Here is an 18,562-nt window from a genome sequence, read left to right on the forward strand (position 1 = left end):
GGGGGGGCTGGAGGGGTTTGTTGTCCAAATTCTTATGGTTCCTCTTTTCCCAAAGGGGTATTTCTTATATATGGTCTATCTTAGGGAACTCTCTGGCCTTTAGTTCCCAAGTGTCTCTCTTTATTACGCTCCACTCGCTTTCTCTTGGATATTGAGTGATCCTCCCATTTTCCCAAAGTATCAACACTCCAATTCTATTCCTTTTACTCTTGGTGCTCTCTGCGTTTAGCAATTGTCTACTTCTATTACTCTCAATCTTTGTGATCTTTGGATTTCTCTTAATCACATTATTATAGTTTGACTTTATCAACTTGTTTTACACATTTTCACCATTTGTACTGGGATAAGTTTTGTTACTTCTATGGCAAGTCCCTTTTGGCTTCCCGGTATTTCCATTATCCCATTTACCTTCAGTATTGTAGGGGAACGTCTCCAGTCCCCATGGGTATTTGGGATCTTTGCCTTTCTTGGGTTTGCTTCTTGATTTGCTTTCTGCGATGTCGTCTGTGTGCATTTCTGTTTCCTGTTTGGCTTCTCGATACCGCTGCTGGTAATCTGTTTGTTCAGTGCCTCCTCTCGGAGATGGCATCAGCGTTGTTGAAAGATGCATGCTCATCACGATTGCTTTGTGGACACGCCACCACCAAACTCTCGGGTCCAGTCATCTCACCTCCCTGTTTCTCCGACATGTCAGGCTTTCAGCTCATTCTGCTTCAGCTCGAAGCAGCTCTGAACTTCACAGGGTTTGCCGTCCACATCAGCTCCGATTCCTTCAGGTGTTCTCCGTACAGGGGGCCTTCCCCAGTCTGCCTCTGCCCTCCCTCTTTCTCCTCCTCGTCCTGGCATCTCCTCGCTCTTCAACATAATCAGCACAGTCTAATGATTTAAAGGGACAGCTTCTCTTTCTCTTTGATAACAGTGTATGCTTATTTTATCTTCGTCCCAGTCATGGAACTTGTAATGATTTTGTGTATTTGATAGTTCCATAGAGGCCATCACATGGAGGGCATCAGGGAGTTCCTCATGGGAACCAGACCAGAGTCCTTGTCCCCAAAGGGGGAGTTTCTCCCGGTGAGGTCCCACTTGCCTCGAACCCTAGGGAGGGTATTGCGGAGTGGGCTCACCTCCTTAGCCTCACAGGGTGGTAGAGGGGACGAATACCCTTGATTCACCACAACAAACAGACACAACCACCCCTCCTCCTCCCCGTCACAGGCTTTCTACCACAAGCCCTCCAAGGTGCATGAAGTGTACTCTCACCCACCTAACAAGGAAGGAGGGCCAGCAAACAGCAAAGGCAATGCCATCTTGTACAGGACTTAAAATAAGAGGAGAAGCCATTTTGGGTAAATTGCCCTCCTAAATGCATTCTCACGACTAAAATGGTAGCACGTTGTGTTCCACCTGATAAGAGTAAAAATGTAACTACTGCTTTCAGCCTGTTCAGAGTAAAAATGTTACTTGGGACAAAGAATGAGGATGCCAATTTGGTAGCATAACAATCAATGAGCTAGTGCACAGGTTTTGCTAGCCATGGTGCAAGTGTGAGGGTGCACTTGTGCTTCTTTTATTTACAACTATGTCACTATTTTAGCAAGGGTGTGTGAAACATTTGGAGCACATTAACATTATGCACTGGCTATGAAAAACAACCGCAATAGTAGTGCTTTCATAAATCCATTTCTCACCTTACAATATCATTATTGGGTGTAGCGAACACTTCCACAGTGTTCAATGCCCTTCAGGATTTTGCAGAAAGAAATGCCTAAACAGGTAGCCTAGGTAGCAACGTACAGCACTTATGATCATGCAAAAGAGCCAATACAGCCATGACATCCAAATCACTCCTCAAAAGAGCAAATCCCCCTTCTTAGACCACCTCCACCCCCGGCTCAATATCTACATTTATCTTCCAGCGGGGTCCTTGCTCCTCTGTTGTCATTATACACCTCAAGGCTTACCAGATTCCGCACATCTGTACCAAACATCTGCTTGTACTGGCAGTCCTGGCCTTCTAGGCTGTACACATGGCTCTTCACCTTGTAACAAGTATCAGTGATGGTCGGCTGTCTGGAAGACAAGTAACTCCCCCCAAAAGTGGGGCTCAAGTAGATACGGTGCTGGCGGTGAGGAATGACATGTTCCATCTCCAAGAACAGCTGCTCCCCTGAAATGTTACAAACGGGGTGGAGGAAAAATCAGAAAAATGGAGTGAGACCAGGGATCTTGAAACTGACTTACATACAAGCCACAACAAAATCACAGCTCTCTTCAGAGACGGTCATCCCGCGCAAGATCGCTACTGCACACAACCCTGAGTCGGGCATGTGCAAGAAAAGTCCACATTTAATTACTTGTTTCTGAAAGTCCGAAAACCTCTAAATAGAGAAATTCTAGAAGTTTGTTTCAAGGGTCAGATGGAGCTTGTAGACCAAACGAAGTTATGTTACACTGTTCAGATGAACTTATCAGCAGTTAGTTCTTTTTACAAACCTCACTGATGTCATTTATTTCATGGCACAAACAAGGTTGTGGGTTTTTATGGTATTAAATCTAGAAAGTCTTTCTACTCTGAATTCTGACAGCCCAGAAAAGGTTTGCCACATTTACTTGAACCATAACACGGCAGCAATGATCACAAATGAGAATGCTAGAAAATTGCTACAAAAAAGAACTAGACAATTCTGTACAGCAAGATTCTCGTCACGGTCCACTAGAAAAGGAGTGGCTTCATATGCCCCATCGATTTTAACAATATTTACCCCAGCTTACCTTTCTGGATCATTTCGGGTAAGTTCGGCTGAGCAAAGACCTTGGAGACACGGAAGATCATTAATGCGTTTTTTGGGCTCACCAAGTCCATACGCAGAGCCCGGTTGAGATAGCCTTGGAAAAGCTTGGTGTACATAAGCAGATTCTCCTGAACGAAGGGGGCCCTATGAATGTCAGAGAGCCACTGATTACTTAAAGTGCCCATCAAAAATGGGGAGGGCGAGTATGCATCTGAAGAGTCGACCAACGATTTCCAACTTGTAAAACCCAACCATAAACATTTTGCCACCCCACCCACCCCCCCCAAAACAAAGAATGTGTTGCCAACTCTTTGGAAGAGTTGTCACATTAAAAGATCTTGCATTCATTAAAAATGGGACAAACCATCTATCTCTACTCTATTGCAGGAACACTGCCCTGATAGACTGGTTTGTCCCACAGTAACCAACTGAGGCACACTTCGTGAGGTCGCCAAGCTAAATATACCTTTAACCTTTTAAGTTCACTCCAAACATTAGTCTCATCTCTGTTTCATATCGAAACTTGCTAAAAACATTTCTCTTTGGAGACGATTTTTAGGATCAGCACAAAGCAATCAAAATCAGTTATAAATCATAAATGTCACAGGAAATACAGTGAGATAAGAATAAACAAAAGTTAAATACAGGCTTTCTATTTTTCAAGCAATGCAGTCCGGTTTATCAAGGGAAAATCAAATACAATGCAGATAAAAGGGATGACCGAATCCAAGTGTTTGGCAGCAAACGTTTGTTAGTCTGTACAGTAAAATTATTATGCCTTTGGTTTCTAGTTTTCACGTGTCATTTTGAAGTTCTGCACGTCAGGCGCGGTCACCATACTGCACATTACTTGTGGGTGGCTGTATTTAAAAGATGTTGCCAAAGTGTATGGAGAAAATGTTGAACACATGCACCATATTGGTAAACTTCACCAGCCGACCACAAACTATACTTTTAAACATTTAAAGATTGCTACAAAGTTAAGTCATACACCCTTTTGCCCCTAAGCCCCCCAAAACATTGGTACCATTTTCGAGCGGATAACATTGCCCAGAGTCCTCTTCAATCTACAATATTGTACCCCAAATGGAAACTAGCACCTTTATGAATGAACTCTCACGTGGAGCATGTCATTGGACACAGAGGAAGAGCAATAGTTCAGGTAGAATTACGGATGATTGGCAACATTAAGCCCTGGAAACAATGGTCACAGGGTTTGCTGGTGTCAAGCACAGGAAACAGATCATCTTACCCTATCCCAATCCAAATCTAGAATATTCACCATGGCAAAACAAGCAGCTCTCAGAGAAACATTGCAACAATCATTGCATCTTATGTCCATTCCCCTCCACCCGCCATATCAGTTTCCCTCCTGAACAGAAAGTAATACATGAAAGACTTGAAGACTAGTGAGACAATATTCCTTCGGGCCTTACTAGGAGTTCATTAGCATTGGTTTGGCACAGTGGCAGGCACAAGACAATAGTTCCTAAAATAGCCACGGGTCCTGCTGGGATTCACTCTGAGCCCTCGAAAATGATTAAGTTTCTAGAAATTCCAGAATCAATTCCTACTTTCTCCCTCTCATTAATTATTTTTTCATTTCATCCAACACAGTCAACTTATATTACACAAAAAAGTCCCAAATAGGATCTGATCTCGACGTACTACAACATCAACATCAAATAAGGAGTTGCCTCTCGGCGAAACACGAGCCAGTAACAACAGTGGAACTAGAATACGGTCATCCACTGCGGAAACAAATGGGTCTTTGGCTGCTTTGTGAAAGCCAGCTTGCAACTCTGCCCCTCCCGACGTGGAGGGAGAATTTAACAATGATGAAATTTGCATTGAGAAAGAACCTCCTCGAGGAATGAAAGGTTATCCAGCAGATTCAGGGAATATCTACAGCTATGGGAAGCATTGCAGCTCGATTTAAGAGGTCAAAAATGATTAGTGAATTTGGAGACAAGTAGCATAACCACCACTTTTACTACCTAAATACAGGCAGAAACTCCAACAAAAAAGGGAACAATGGCCAGAGACTTCCTCCTACTTTCACCCACATGACTTCACAGGTATGTTCGAATCAGGGTAACCAGCAGAGAAGTGCCACAGGAAGGAATACCAATAATGTTACTGCCTGACCTGGACAGGAAACGTTTACCTTAAAGTATCATTGTTTCGTAATTTGCAGCATTACAGGGTGCACAGAAATGTGGATAACAAACAAATTCTGTTTGAGTTCAAATATATTTCTATTTACCTACAGAAATAAAATGGCCCCGATTGGAGATTTCTTTTTATTCCCACAAAATCATTGTACTTCCACTCCAAAATCGTATATAGAGCCGATAGAGTTGGACAGTTAAACGTGATCTTGTTGCCACTGGAAGGGATATGGCCTTGTACCTTAGCTCCAGACACAAAAAAGGCAGGTCTGAAGGCATTGCAAGATTGAGGTTTCACCACAATAAGGCTTGATTCAACTACTTCATCGAGAGAAAATGCTCCACAGGAAACGGGTAATAATAGAAAATATTTCTCAAGACTTTGGTCACTGCATGAACTTGCGCAACAAATCAAAACAGTGTCAATTATGGACCGGATTCCTAAGCTCTGAGCAGTAAACCGAAAATGTCAAGAGTGTCAGGTCAGGCCAGATCAAGAGGTGCTCAATTTTCCCAACAAGTAGAATCCCTATTTCACTGCTACCCTATGGCCAGATTGATGGCATGCAGGTAAATGCTAGGGATAGGTTTTACACTGCCCTCTGGTGATGGATGTGTAATCATCAAAACTAACAAGCACTGGCAATGCCAACAGTTTGGGCTTTTCACTGTAAATACACGTTTGTTCTGATAGAAGCAGATTGATATACTCATGTCCAAACAACACACTGGATAATGCACTTGAAGGTGCTGATCAGTGGTTTTAGGGCTTTGATTGTATTTGAAAGATGTCTACATAATGCCTTGGAAGTCGTCCCGCCCCCATACTCCTGATAAATCTGCTATACACGAGTAGGTAGGAGCTGGGACTGGGGAGATCTAGGAGATATGCTGGAGCCAGATTAGGGACAGTATGGCAAGATCCTTGTATTGTATTCCAACTGAGAAAATACTTATAAGATCTTCTATTCTCCACTCTCCCTGACAAGTTTAGCAAGATATATCCTAATAGATCCCATCTGCAGGAGGGACTGTGGAGCCATGGGTACAATGAGCCACATATGGTGGGACGGTGGTAAAGAGCTTTTAGAGATATGTCTTTAATCTGATGTACTACTACTCATTACTTTGCTGCTCGGCCCCCTGGTGTTCCTTCTTGTATTAGTTGATAAAGAAGAGATGTTCTCACTCAGGTGTTATCAGGCTCATTGCACTCATAATTTGGCTGCCAAGGTGGCCATAGCCAATAGGGAAAGAGCAAGGAGGCCCATCAGTGGCGGACTGCCCTACAGCGAAGTATGGAGATTTCCTGGTGGGCCACTATTTTCTGAGAGCATGCACAATTTTTTGCATTTCTGTGTGCAACACAAAAACCATTAAAATGCTATTTTTGCTGCAAAAGTGTAAAATGAGGCCACCATATAAAAAATAAAAAAAATCCAGGGCCTCTTGGTTCCCAGTCCACTCCAGCATCTCGTGTGGCATAACACTTGGCAACAATCGGTTATGGCTAATTGTCTGCTTCAAAGTATTTAAATACGTGCGCCGTGCCGCGCAGCAAATAGACACACGTGTACATTCTGTGCACATATCTGAATCTCTGATATTCCTCCTTCCACTGAAGGACTTCAGCCTCATGAGTGAACTCCCATTTGCACTTAATACATGAGGTTGATATACCATCGACCATGGGAATGAGTAATTTGTAATTGTTGTATGGATTACTCCCCATTATTATGAATGTTGCCCATTCCATTGCATTTTTCTCTCCTAATCAACCTTAAACTAATAAACATATATTTTTAAATTACAGTATGGGGTTAAAGAGGTGCTTTAAGATTTGTTTTCAGCAGTTTCGTACTTTTCGGTGGCTCCATCTGTAGCTTTATTTGTCCCTGCTATGGATTTTGGATGTATGTGGCTGTAGTTCATGGGAGAACTGTTTTACTACAAATATGTATTTCTTGAACGTCACAAGGGTAAGGGAGCACTAGTCGTTCCATATGGAACTGTTGTTTGGTTGCCTAAATCAGTGGCAAAAGTAGTTGGCTAATGTGCTTTACTTTGAATAATTAGCATGCAAAAAAGAAAAAAGATAAATACAGGTATGGAACAATCGCACAGAGTTAAGAAATCACATTGTCTGGAGCTTCAATCACGTAGCATTCGTGTCTCGTGTTAAATAGCAGTCCAGCATCAATGCTGAAAAGATTTAAATAAACGTAAAGGCGAAGTCCGATTCTGAAATCGTACCTTCCAGGATTTTGCGGCATGAAATGGCAAATTTTGCGGCATGAAATGGCAAATTTTGCGGCACAAACCTTTATTTATTGCGGCGTTTTTGCGGGACATTTTGTATTAACTGGAGGGTGTAAGATTGCCACATTGCAGGAAATAGGTAGAGTGCAAGGCTAGAAGAGAGCCAGGGTATCATTATTATGTGTCTTTTGTATTAATTTAATAGGAAGAGTCCCAGATGTCTCTGGCTTGGCAGAACAGTGTTTGATTTGGCTACATTTCTGGTTTAATGTTCATGCCTATTTAATAGTATTAACTAAATTGATCATTATCAATTGTAATGCTGAAAATATTCCCCTTCTATGTTCTCCAATCTCCCAAACACCCACAAACATCTCACCAACTCTCCATCATAACTTACATTCCTTAACCTCTCACTCTGTCATACAAATACTCACATGCTATGTCACACTGTCAAGTCACAATCTGCACTGACCAGCCCCTGCCACACTCCAAATCATACTCCCAACTCACACCTTACACTCTACAATTCCTCCCTCAATATACAGTCCTTCATTCTTTTGTGCTGCTTCTGCATCTTGCATCTTTTCTCCCATTCTATCACATTCTTCCCTCATCCTTTTTCCCAATCTGCAGCTCACTGCCTCTTTCTGGCCAACCGCTTCCTCTACTTTCTGTACCTCTGCTCGCTCTCAGATTTCTGGCCCACCGCATCACTGCTTCCTCTGCTCTCTTGTGCAGCACTTCCTCCTCTGACCCACTGCTCTTCCTCTGCTTTCTTGCCCATCACTTCACATCTCACCCATCACTCTCCCTCTCTCTCATAGTGTAACCATTTTTATTATTTTTTTTTTAAATGTAGATTTTGTCCCAGTTCCTCAAATGAGGGGGCATTTAAAAAAAGAACGGAGGATATGCTATTTTTAGACAACCCATTTTTGGAAATGAGCAGGTCACCTTATTCTCAAAGGTGACCGGCGCATTTCCACAGGCTTGAGCTGTAGCGCAAATTGTGCGCTGGCAGCTGCCTTGAATGGTGTTCTGGGTTGTTTGAACGAAGTGTAATTATTTGCGGCGGAATTGACCGTAGTCAATTTTGCTGCAAATTGATTTGCACTTCAGCCAAACAACCCAAAATGTACCTTTCACCACCACCCGACCCCCTCCCCTACTTAACCGCTTGGTCGCTGCAGCTTCCCCTGCAACCCTGCGGTGCCAGATCCGTCCCTCTAACGCGGGTCGGATCCGACTCTGCAGGGTCCTTTTTTTTCTGTCCCCGCCTCCAATTTTGAGGAAAAAGGGGAAAACACTTCTGCAACCACCCTAGACCAAAAATACTAAACAAGGGGAGCGGGTGACACCCCCGCAACACATGTTCAGTATTTATAAAAATCGATCGAATAGAACTGCACGTAATTGGTCAAATTGTAACATTCGATAGATTTTTGTCATCAAAATGGGGAGTACTTTGAATAGAATCGCTCTCCCGACAGTGTTCTGCAAGCTCCCAGCGCCTTTCACAGGGACAGGCACTCTAGGTGCCTGCCGCTGTAAAATGTGACCCAAAAAATGCATTTTTATCCTGTTTGAGGAACAGAAATGCAAGCGACTCAGCAGCGGTTCATACCTTAAAAGAAATGCATGACAGGGTCAGGAAAGACCCTGTCATGCAGTGGCAGCCCCACATCCCGTGCGCGTGGGGTTGCCTACAATTTCTGCACATTTAAAAGTGCATCTTGCTTGGAAATGCGGGATGTGCTTTTAAATTGACAGAAACGCCACTTTATTTGATCAAGGAGGTGAAAAAGGCCATCTGAATGGGCGCGCATATAAAATGTGCCCATTCATGTGTCCCTTGTGGATTGGGCTGCAATTTTTGGGGCGCAAGTGATTTCATTTCTTGTGTAAATAAAAACAAAAAAAAAAAGTTGAGCACCTGGCACCCTGAGGATTCTTTTTTTCAAAACAGTAATTTTTGCAGATTACTTAAAAAAAAAAAAAAATTTTTTTTTTTTTTAAAAGATGCTGTTTTTGCACAAAACGGCCATTTTTGCGGCATTTTGCGCAAAACGGCCGTTTTCGCGGCATTTTGCGGGATCGCAAAATCGCAATAAGCTGGAGGGTCTGAGTATACTTTATGCTGCAAAGTAGCTGAAAGTGTAATATGCTCTTTAACTGTATACTGGTGTATTGTGGCCTGACTGTTGTTACTATTGTCGCCTATAGAAATACGCTCTTGAAATGTTGCCAGTTATTTTTAGTGCTCACAGAAAATACAGAGGTTTTAGGTTTCCGTCTGCTAACCATGCTACTGTTGCTTGGCCTAATGGCTGATCAAGCAAATGGATATTGCATAGAAGAGGGGCTGATGGCTATGAAGCCTCAGGAACTTGATGAGTACTGCTTGTGTTGTGTGTTTGTCTATCAGGATATTCTTCATGAAAGTGTTTGCTCTTCAGATCATTTCATACATTTAATGTCACCTATATTAAAAAATAACATGTTACTTAAACAGCAATATTGTCTTGTGTTCAGTTTTAAAATATACTGCCTGATATTTATTCAACAAACTATGCATGTTTAGAGGCTCGTTTTGCTAACAGGTCAAATAAAGTCATTAACTCTTAGAAGATTGCTTTAAACAAACACTGGCAGGCACTTATAGTGCAAAGTTTGATGGTAAAGCTTGATTATAGCGAGCTCAAAGAGTTCCCATGAGGAGGTGTTTTGGGCGTGCAGAGGCAGGGATGGGTGGGGAAGGCCATAGGGATTAGCATGGCTATGGCCAGGCACATAACCAAACACCACCTACAGATTTGTGTGCCTCCACATTCTCATTATTATGTGTTTTTAGTACACAGAAGAGAAAAGTACACAAAAGAGAAAAATGTAGTTCATCCATAATACAAAATTACGACACACGTCTACAACTCTGGCACAAATAATCTTAAAAACGATAAAATCAAACTATTCCATTTTTATCATAAAAATGTATCATGTACATAAATACGATTTCAATATTTAATCTAGTAAATTTAAAATGAATACTGTTTACACGTCTAAATTCCTTGACACTACAAGTGCTTCTCCTTGATCTCCTACTGATGGTCTTCTAAATAATGATAAAGAAATGTAGCCAAAGCCAGAGTTAACGATACTTGGGAGCCCATCATTAGCCTACTCAAAGGCTAATATTTAACACTGCTGCCGTAGAGTGCACATAGGGTCCAACAAATGAAAGCCTAGGTTCACATAGGCTAGAACATTCCATTACTACGTGGAATAGGGATTGCAGGCTCTCAGTCAAGCACAATTTGCAATTTCCGAGTTCTCTATGAATCTCGGATTTGGGTCCAATCACTTCCAAGGTTGGTAAGCAATTAAGTCTGAATTTTAAAAATCAACCACATAGTAATTTGGATGTACGTTTTCGCCGGATAGTGTCTGATGTCATTGGTGGGTGAATAATAGGGGCCGTTATTCTTATACAACTGAAGCCTCTGCATAACCTCAATATCTACTATCCTGTCCCACCTTTTAATTTTGTTTTTTATAACCATCTGGGAATCGACGCTAGATATATCAGATATCTCCCTAAACCTTTCACACGGTTTCTGAAATTTACACAGAAAGTGGTTAGAGCCCTTAAACATCACTCAGAACGCCAGGGAAGGTTTTTCAGAATCCAAACCTTTTTTGTCGATGAGGATACTTATTTTCATATATTGAGCCCACCATGATAGCAGACCCATCTCCAAGCGAATAACGCTGATAGGTACTGATCTGGGCACTCCTAGAACCTCTTCAAGAATACAGTCCTCAAGGCAATCCAAGGACTTACTGTTGGTAAAAGAAGTTAATTTGAAGTCCTAGAGACACATGGGGGTGGCCTTTAAACAATAAAAATCTATTAATTGCACATTCCTCCCTAGCTGTACTCCAATGCAATAGTTTTATGATATGATAGGTTATTTATAATGCGCTTACTAGCCAGAGGTTTCTAAGAGCGGACCCGGGGATCGAACCAGTGTTGCTCGGCGTCAACTTGCTTCCAAGGCGAGCACGTTGGCCCTGAGATATCCTCCCTATAGCTCAGGGGGGCTTGTAGCCCAAACTTAAAACAAACGAGTGTGTGAAGAAGTGCAATCGGCACCGGAGACGAGCTATACGAGCTGAGGCTGCTTTCCCTGCTGGGGGTTACTAGAGAGCAGCTGACACCTGCTACAGATAAAAGCATCACGTTACTTGGGAAACACGATCTTCCCGGGATTCCATCTACGGGGAGCAAACCTTGCCAGTATCCCTGTACACTGTGCCCCATAACATTACACTTGATTTTCGTTTGTGGTATAACATGAGGAACGTGTCGAAACCCTGATCCTGAGTATTTCACTCAGGATTCACTGATTACCTGTCCTGCAGCGACCAGCATCATGAAAAACCAAACTGATTAGGAGAATGTCGGAATTAATGCACCTGTGGCCGACATGAGCGATTTTGCAAATACGCCAAACAACTGCACTTCACCATCCCTTATAAGCAAACTATAGTGCAAGGATCATCTCTTGCCGAGCTATCTGGAGAACCTCTGTACACAAATACCCAAAACAAAAAAACGGAGCAATCGTCAAAAGAAAAGAGCAGCCAAAGGCCGTCAAAAGCACATCAGGCTAAAAAAAAAGCTCAAGTTACAAAAACATCTGACTCGACACCAAATGAATTTAAATCAGGGCGATTCCGGGCTGAAAAGGCACCAAGTGCTGCGGGTCGAGGCTTTATAGTCCATTTAAGGGATCGGTTTAACAAATCACGGTCCGGACCTGTGGCGGGGTAATTACAGAGGGGCCGGCGGGTCCAGCGATTGCCGAGGGGGCAACCCTGGTGATGAAATGGGTGATAGCTGCAGCCATAAATCTCGCACTTTCCACCAGTGTCAGCACGCACGGACCAGACCAGATCCGCACATCACTCTGCATCCCCGATGCACGTTTCAGGTCACCTACACACACACACACACACACACTACAGCCCCATGCAGGAGCAGCCGCTGCCAAAAGTCATTTGATGTAGAGGAACGGGCTGAAGTAAGCTTGGCAGGCAAAACCACAAATAGTACCGGTGGTTTGAATGAACCCGCGGGAGGTTTGAAATGTAAAGCGGGAGCAGGTATGGAACGACTGAACACAGAATTAAAAGGAAGGAATCCGGGTGGGTGTTTGCAAAAACGAGTCTTCTGGAACCCAGGCTTCATTTCCAACAGTTGTCAGCTCTGCATGGCGGGCAGTAGAAGAAGCAAATAGAATGGCCATCTTAAAAGATATAGGTCTGCCTTGTAAAACGGACTACATACAAACAATTTAAAAGAACAACACAATTAAGTAATTTACTTTTTGAAACAAGCATATATTTGGAAGTTATACATTATTTTAAATCAATTTTGTTAAAGTTTACAAAAATTATGTTTAGAAACACGCATTTTCTTAACTTAGTAAAAAGAAAATATCCTTTCAATTTCTTGAAATCTCCGATAATGATGGAAATGAAAGATGGAGGTTTTCATTAAAAACGGGCTGCTCGTGCTAACAGATTACAAATAAAAGACTTCCCCATGAGCAGACCTTTTGTGGCGAAAGGTCAAAATGGGTGGGAATAGTCCTAGGGATTAGCAAAGCAATGGGCAGGGAATGGGTGGGCTCATCCCAAACAGTGTATCCCTCCTCAAATGTCATTTGTGTGTGCCCCTCTTCAGAAGCCGCCCCCCACGCCATCCCATGTACACATGGATCAGTATTTGAATGCAATAGTTTGGCTATATAGGTGTAGCAAGCGCCACCGAATAGCCCAAACTAAAAAAGTGGCAGCTATGACAGAAGATGGCCACAACCTAAGGGCGGAAGGATGGATGGACGTCAGTAAAGTGCAGTTAGTCCACACAGTTAACCAAAGTAAGCACCCAACGTTGGTGTACTGAAAAACATACAATCTCTATCAAGCCAAAATAAGTGCTTTAGATGGACATTGCACATGATGCAACCAGTGTATGTATAAAAAACTGCAATGGTCAGTTCCGAACCAATCCACTTTACTGCTTACATACGTCTACTGGCTGGTGATAGGCACTGCACATGTTATCTAAAGAGGGGAAGAGGACAAGAGAACCCTAGACACGATAAAACATTCCATTCACTTTCATTATCGGGACCCAAGATGCCACAAAAACAACAATCACAGTATTTCTACCCTCTAGTACATAGTAACATGAGTGATACCAAGGCACACTTTACAGTGAAAAATATATATATATATATATATATATATATATATATCCCAGATGGCACTCCAAAAAAGTGAGATGAGGTTAGACTGACAGTACCCATTACATTCCAAAAGAAAATGATAGAAAAATAGTCGTATAGTAACATAAGCAGGAGTGGAATGCTGGACTTAAAAAATGCAGATACAATCAGGATTACTGAATACAATTCTAGTCTTTGGGCTAAAACAACTCAGGACAGAGACAGGACAAATGTCAATGTCCAGCTAAGAACATTTAAAAGTCACTTCAGAGAGGTTTCACGTAAGTATTTAACATTTTCCCCATAGGAATAACAGGACAAAGTCAGTAGGCAGATCTGCAGTTGTGGTGAAAAGCAAGTAAGTCTCAGTTCTACCCCTGAGTTGCAGAGTGGATGGCAAGTAGACCCCTTGAAGACATTCAGTGTCAGGTCCAAGACCCAGCAGCCACAGGGAAAAGAGATGCATAGCAGGATTCTACCGAAAACAAAAAGGACAACAAAACACAGTTGTAGGGGCCCTGTAATATTCAATGATCACAGACCACGTGGACATCCCGGGGTAAGTATCTTGAACAGCCTACCGTCCCAGGACACAGATGTAGGTACTCACAGTGGCAGTTCAAGAAAACCTGGTAGACGAACCCAGTGAGTTAACAGTCTTGATTTGCACGTGAATTACAGGACCCAGTCACCCTGGGATTTGAACTCTGGACCAATGGCAAGCCTGATGGCTCAAAGGATTAACCAGCCTTCCTTGCTAGCCAGAAAGTGAAGCAACTGAGAGATGACCCCAGAAGGATGGAAGAACCCAGCTCCCGCAGCTCGAAGGACAAAGAGGCAGCTCAACAGAAGAACAGAGTCCCACAAAGAGAACAACGGTTGGGCGACTAAGTGCCCTTAGATACTCTGACAAGGCAGGGTAATGATAGCCCACAACCCATCCAGGCAACATTAGCTTCCAACATTAAGGCACAGGACTCTGGAGGTAAAAACGGGAAGCCGCAGTAAAACGGATCAGTAAACTGTCCCAATGTGTTTTACATGTTCTTCCCAAGTAGGGCTTGAAAACTGGAATATCATCAAAACATCTAACCAATTCAAGACATGGATCATAAACCTTTGGAAAGGGGTAGGTGCATTCCTTAAACCAAACGGCATTAACCAGCACTGGTAAAGTACTTCAGGTGTTGAGAATGCGGTCTGCTCCTTGACATTTCCTGTCACGAATATTCATCAATGCCCTGTGGTAAAGTCCAAAGGTACTGATATACTTTGCATCATCCAGTATGTTCACTAAGTCATACATTGTGGAAGGGATGAGCATCTGTCTTGGTGACCGCATTAAGAGCTCTAGATTCCACACAGAACCTCAAATCTGTGGTGGTTGTGTTTGGTGCCAGAACCACTCACCTGGATTATGGACTGTTAGAGAGCTTTATCACTCCTGATCCTACATCTTAGTGTCCTCAGACTGGACGTGTGATCTCCCCTTATCTGACATTCTTTAAATCCTACATTTGGTACGTGCACTATCCTAAGTGTCTATGTTATGCTGACACCAAGGTGTCAGGCCTGGAGTTGCTGAAATCAAGGGGCTAAATTGACTATGCAAAGTTTGCACCTCTCGTTGTTACAGAGTTAGTTAAGGGGAGAAGTCATCTGAAGGGCTGCATTGGAACAGATGAGGAAGAAGTTCATATTCGTCGTCCTGCCTATCTGAGCCAGGAGCAGGGCTCTCATTTCAACCCTAGGGATGTAAACCTTCCATCTATTCACATGCAGCACTTTGAAAAACTGGTTAGGCTTTCCAAGATTCACTACTAAACAGTTCACCTCAACTAGTCTTTCAACTATGCAGTAGAGCCCTGCCCATTTGTCCTGGAAAACTCTAGACCTAATACGATTCATGATTTTGATTTCTTGACCTGGGGTCAAATTAACTGGAGAAGCTTTCTGGTCATACTGTTGGGATGAACATCCAACGTTCCAAACACGAAAGAAAATACAAGCTAAAGAAGTCCCCTAGAACGAGATAGAAACTACACTGAAGCCCAGACACCCAGCTAGTATGCATAACACAATAGGCCTTAGGCAAAGCTAACCGGGATAGATCAATTTCTGAGAACCTTCAATGAAGAAATGTAGACCGCAGTATACAGTAGACACATGCACGTATATTAAGAATATTGGACATCTAGTGCAATACAACATTAGGTTTGAACACACTTATGTAAGCAGGATAAAGGCACAGCGTATACCCCAACCGGCAAGAAGAGCTTCATTATAAACAATGAAGGTAGTAATCACAAAAACACAATATAATCACATATATTAGTGTATAACATAGTGAAGGCCTCAAGGCATAAGCAGTTTCATAGGCAGATAAGAATTAACAGGCATCTGAAATACATGGATTATTCCACACAGTAACAATCACCCAGTTTTGGTTCATCTTCGAGAAAAACACATACAAGGTCTGTGGCCTTGAAAGACCGGGTATAAAGCCGTGGTGCAACTGGTCAGCATAGAGGGGTGCACCACATTCCCAGGCTCCTAATGGGAAGCAGTGACTGACTGACTGCTTCGAATGGGAAGCAGTGATTCAATCAAATGTTGCAAGTTTGTGTAGACCACATGAGAAAGGATGTAAAAGCTGCACAGGGATTGGCTAGGAGTAGACGGAGCAGCAAGTTCCCAAGCATCAAACAAGTGAAACATATTACCAGTAATGTGCCTACCCATTGCTTTAAAAATGAACAAGACGAGGGTCGCAGGTTGGTGAGAATGAGGTCATGTGCAGCTGTGTGTACAAGAAGAATTCGATCAGGCGAAAGACGCACACTGCCCCCTGTAGGAAAACATCCACATAGGAGTGAAATCACGAAAACTGAGCAACATGAGCATAAATACAAGAAAATAAAGGGATAGGTATTCATGATTATAGGAGTTCATTAAGGAATAGAGTAAAGAAATATATAAAACGGCCTGATACCCTTTAAATTATGTGTGTGTTCATAAGTATTGACCACTCCCGCCCAACCACACAATAGTATAGATTTTAGATGTGCACATGGTCCCGAAGGAAAAGGCCAAGAAGCGTGCCCCTTGAATTCATGCAGACACATCATGGGAATGGAAGGAGATGGGTTGAGAAGTCCAGCATGTTTTCAACGAGAAGTCGCAATATTAATGTTAGTTGAACAGTCACAAAGGTGAGAACAGAAAGCTGGTGCCAACCTTTGGGTCCCATGAGAACGGAGGTGAAGTATTCTTTTTTGTTGCCACCCTGTTTACACCTCACAAAGTGATTAGTCAACTGGGGTGGCAGCAACCCATGCAGGAACACTCAGACGGAACGACCAATGATCTACTGAGTTCTATGCTGAAAAATGTTAACCTGTCCACTGTTCAATCTAACTTGGAGAAAATAGATGACCCCATCATTAGATCATTATCAAGAGGAGGTCATTAGCATGGTCATGAGGGATGGGATAGGATAGGCCAAGGATAGGCCAATATTGCTAGGTATTGTACAGATTCACCTATAGCGCAACAAAGGCTGTCCAATCAGAGAATGTGAATGTACATGCATTTTGAAACAAAGTGTAAAAATCAACTCCACGTCTCGCTATATAAACTGCCATTTAATTATATAATGTTGAATGTTTTTGGATTGCTCCCGGCTGAGGGTGTGTTTAATAAACCTTTGTTTTACTGGCATTTTGTGCACTTTATTGGCTCATTGATTGTTATATGATTCAGGTTTTTGGGCCTACCTTACATTTGGTGACCTGTGACGTGATTCCAGGCCTTTTGGGGGCTGGGAGCTCCTGCGCTGCATTTTCCTAGGCAAGCAGGGCCTGCCTGCAGAGAGCAGTAACTGCGCAAACCACGAGGAGGCTAGCAATCGGCGGGATTATCCAAAGGCTTGCCTGATCGCTGAAGGCTGTGGCACCGCCCTCAGGTGGGCAGGCCCTCTTGAGGTGAAAAGACGGCATCAGAGGTGCTCAGAAGAACAGAGTGAAGTGCACCTGACGCAAGAACAACAAGTGGGAAAGGGAGTATTGCAATGATAGTGGAGTGTGTGAAGTAGTGAACCATATGGTGAATAATCCTTCATTTGTTACTATTAAAGTAGAAATAGATGAAGTCTCCCGCAGAGAGGATCAGTGACGTTGCAGTAGTAGTCGTAGTGGTGAAAGAAAATAAACGTCCCTCGAGAGAGGTGGGAGGGCAACACTGCTTAGAAAGAGTGGGAAGTCCTCTTAGAGCGAGGACTGTATCCCTCCGTTCCAAGGTAAGGGACGAGAGGAGAAAAGAATAACCTATTGTGTACATAAGTTCATGCACTGGTAGTCCTCAAATTGCACTGGTGCTGCATAGCACTCAACTACTGCAGCTCCCACAGTCAACCAGAGAAGCTCTTTCATCCGCTTCTTTCTCGTGATCGCCTCTGCCTGGTTTCTTCAGGTCTCGCGGCTTCCACTTCCAGAGTCTGCTTCACTTCGGGCAATGGTAAGGAAAGCGCTGCTCTTGATCACCTGTGAATGCGCAGGAGTCTCTCGCTAGCGCTTGACGTTCCCGCAGCATGTCTTCCTCGCTCTGCAGTCTTCTCCTCCTTCGCTGGTAAGTCGCCTGGCTCCAGCATGCCGGTACTCGCCCTTCAATATCCATAGCCGCACAGAGACGCGGTTCTCTCCCGAAAGCAGCAGATGAACAAGTTACTCCCTTACCTGGCAACGTTCTTTCGATGGGATGGTCCGACGACGTATTCCATATCTATGACATGTAATCAGCACAGCTGTGCTGCTTCGGAAAATCTTCGGCGTCTGCGTCCTGCGTCGATGACGTCGATACGCTGCCCTCGAGGACCTCCTCCGACGGCCAACGTCACTGGATGTTCTAAGTAGGACGCACAACGCCCGTAGCCTCAGTTGTTTTTTCCCAGAACGTGTGGCACCAGTCTTTTGCCAGTCTGACACACAAAGCCTTGCAGAAACGTAAGTTTCAATCGCATAAGAAATTCTGTAGCGGGGAAGGCAGG

At 43.2% G+C, this 18,562-nt stretch overlaps 1 protein-coding gene across 4 annotated transcripts in view; it reads right to left on the reverse strand.

Annotated features, from left to right (window-relative positions):
• Positions 1 to 18,562, reverse strand: part of SMPD4 (sphingomyelin phosphodiesterase 4) — a 669,498-nt gene that overhangs the window by 158,346 nt on the left and 492,590 nt on the right. For all 4 annotated transcript variants that reach the window (XM_069619878.1, XM_069619877.1, XM_069619876.1 and 1 more), the window contains 2 exons: positions 2,773 to 2,936; positions 1,962 to 2,167 (listed from right to left, as the gene is read on the reverse strand). In XM_069619878.1, the coding sequence (XP_069475979.1) occupies positions 1,962 to 2,167; positions 2,773 to 2,936 (370 nt within the window). The remainder of the gene's footprint in view (positions 1 to 1,961; positions 2,168 to 2,772; positions 2,937 to 18,562) is intronic.

This window comes from Ambystoma mexicanum, chromosome 10, assembly GCF_040938575.1.
Source record: "Ambystoma mexicanum isolate Mex_15411 chromosome 10, UKY_AmexF1_1, whole genome shotgun sequence".
NCBI lineage: Eukaryota > Metazoa > Chordata > Amphibia > Caudata > Ambystomatidae > Ambystoma > Ambystoma mexicanum.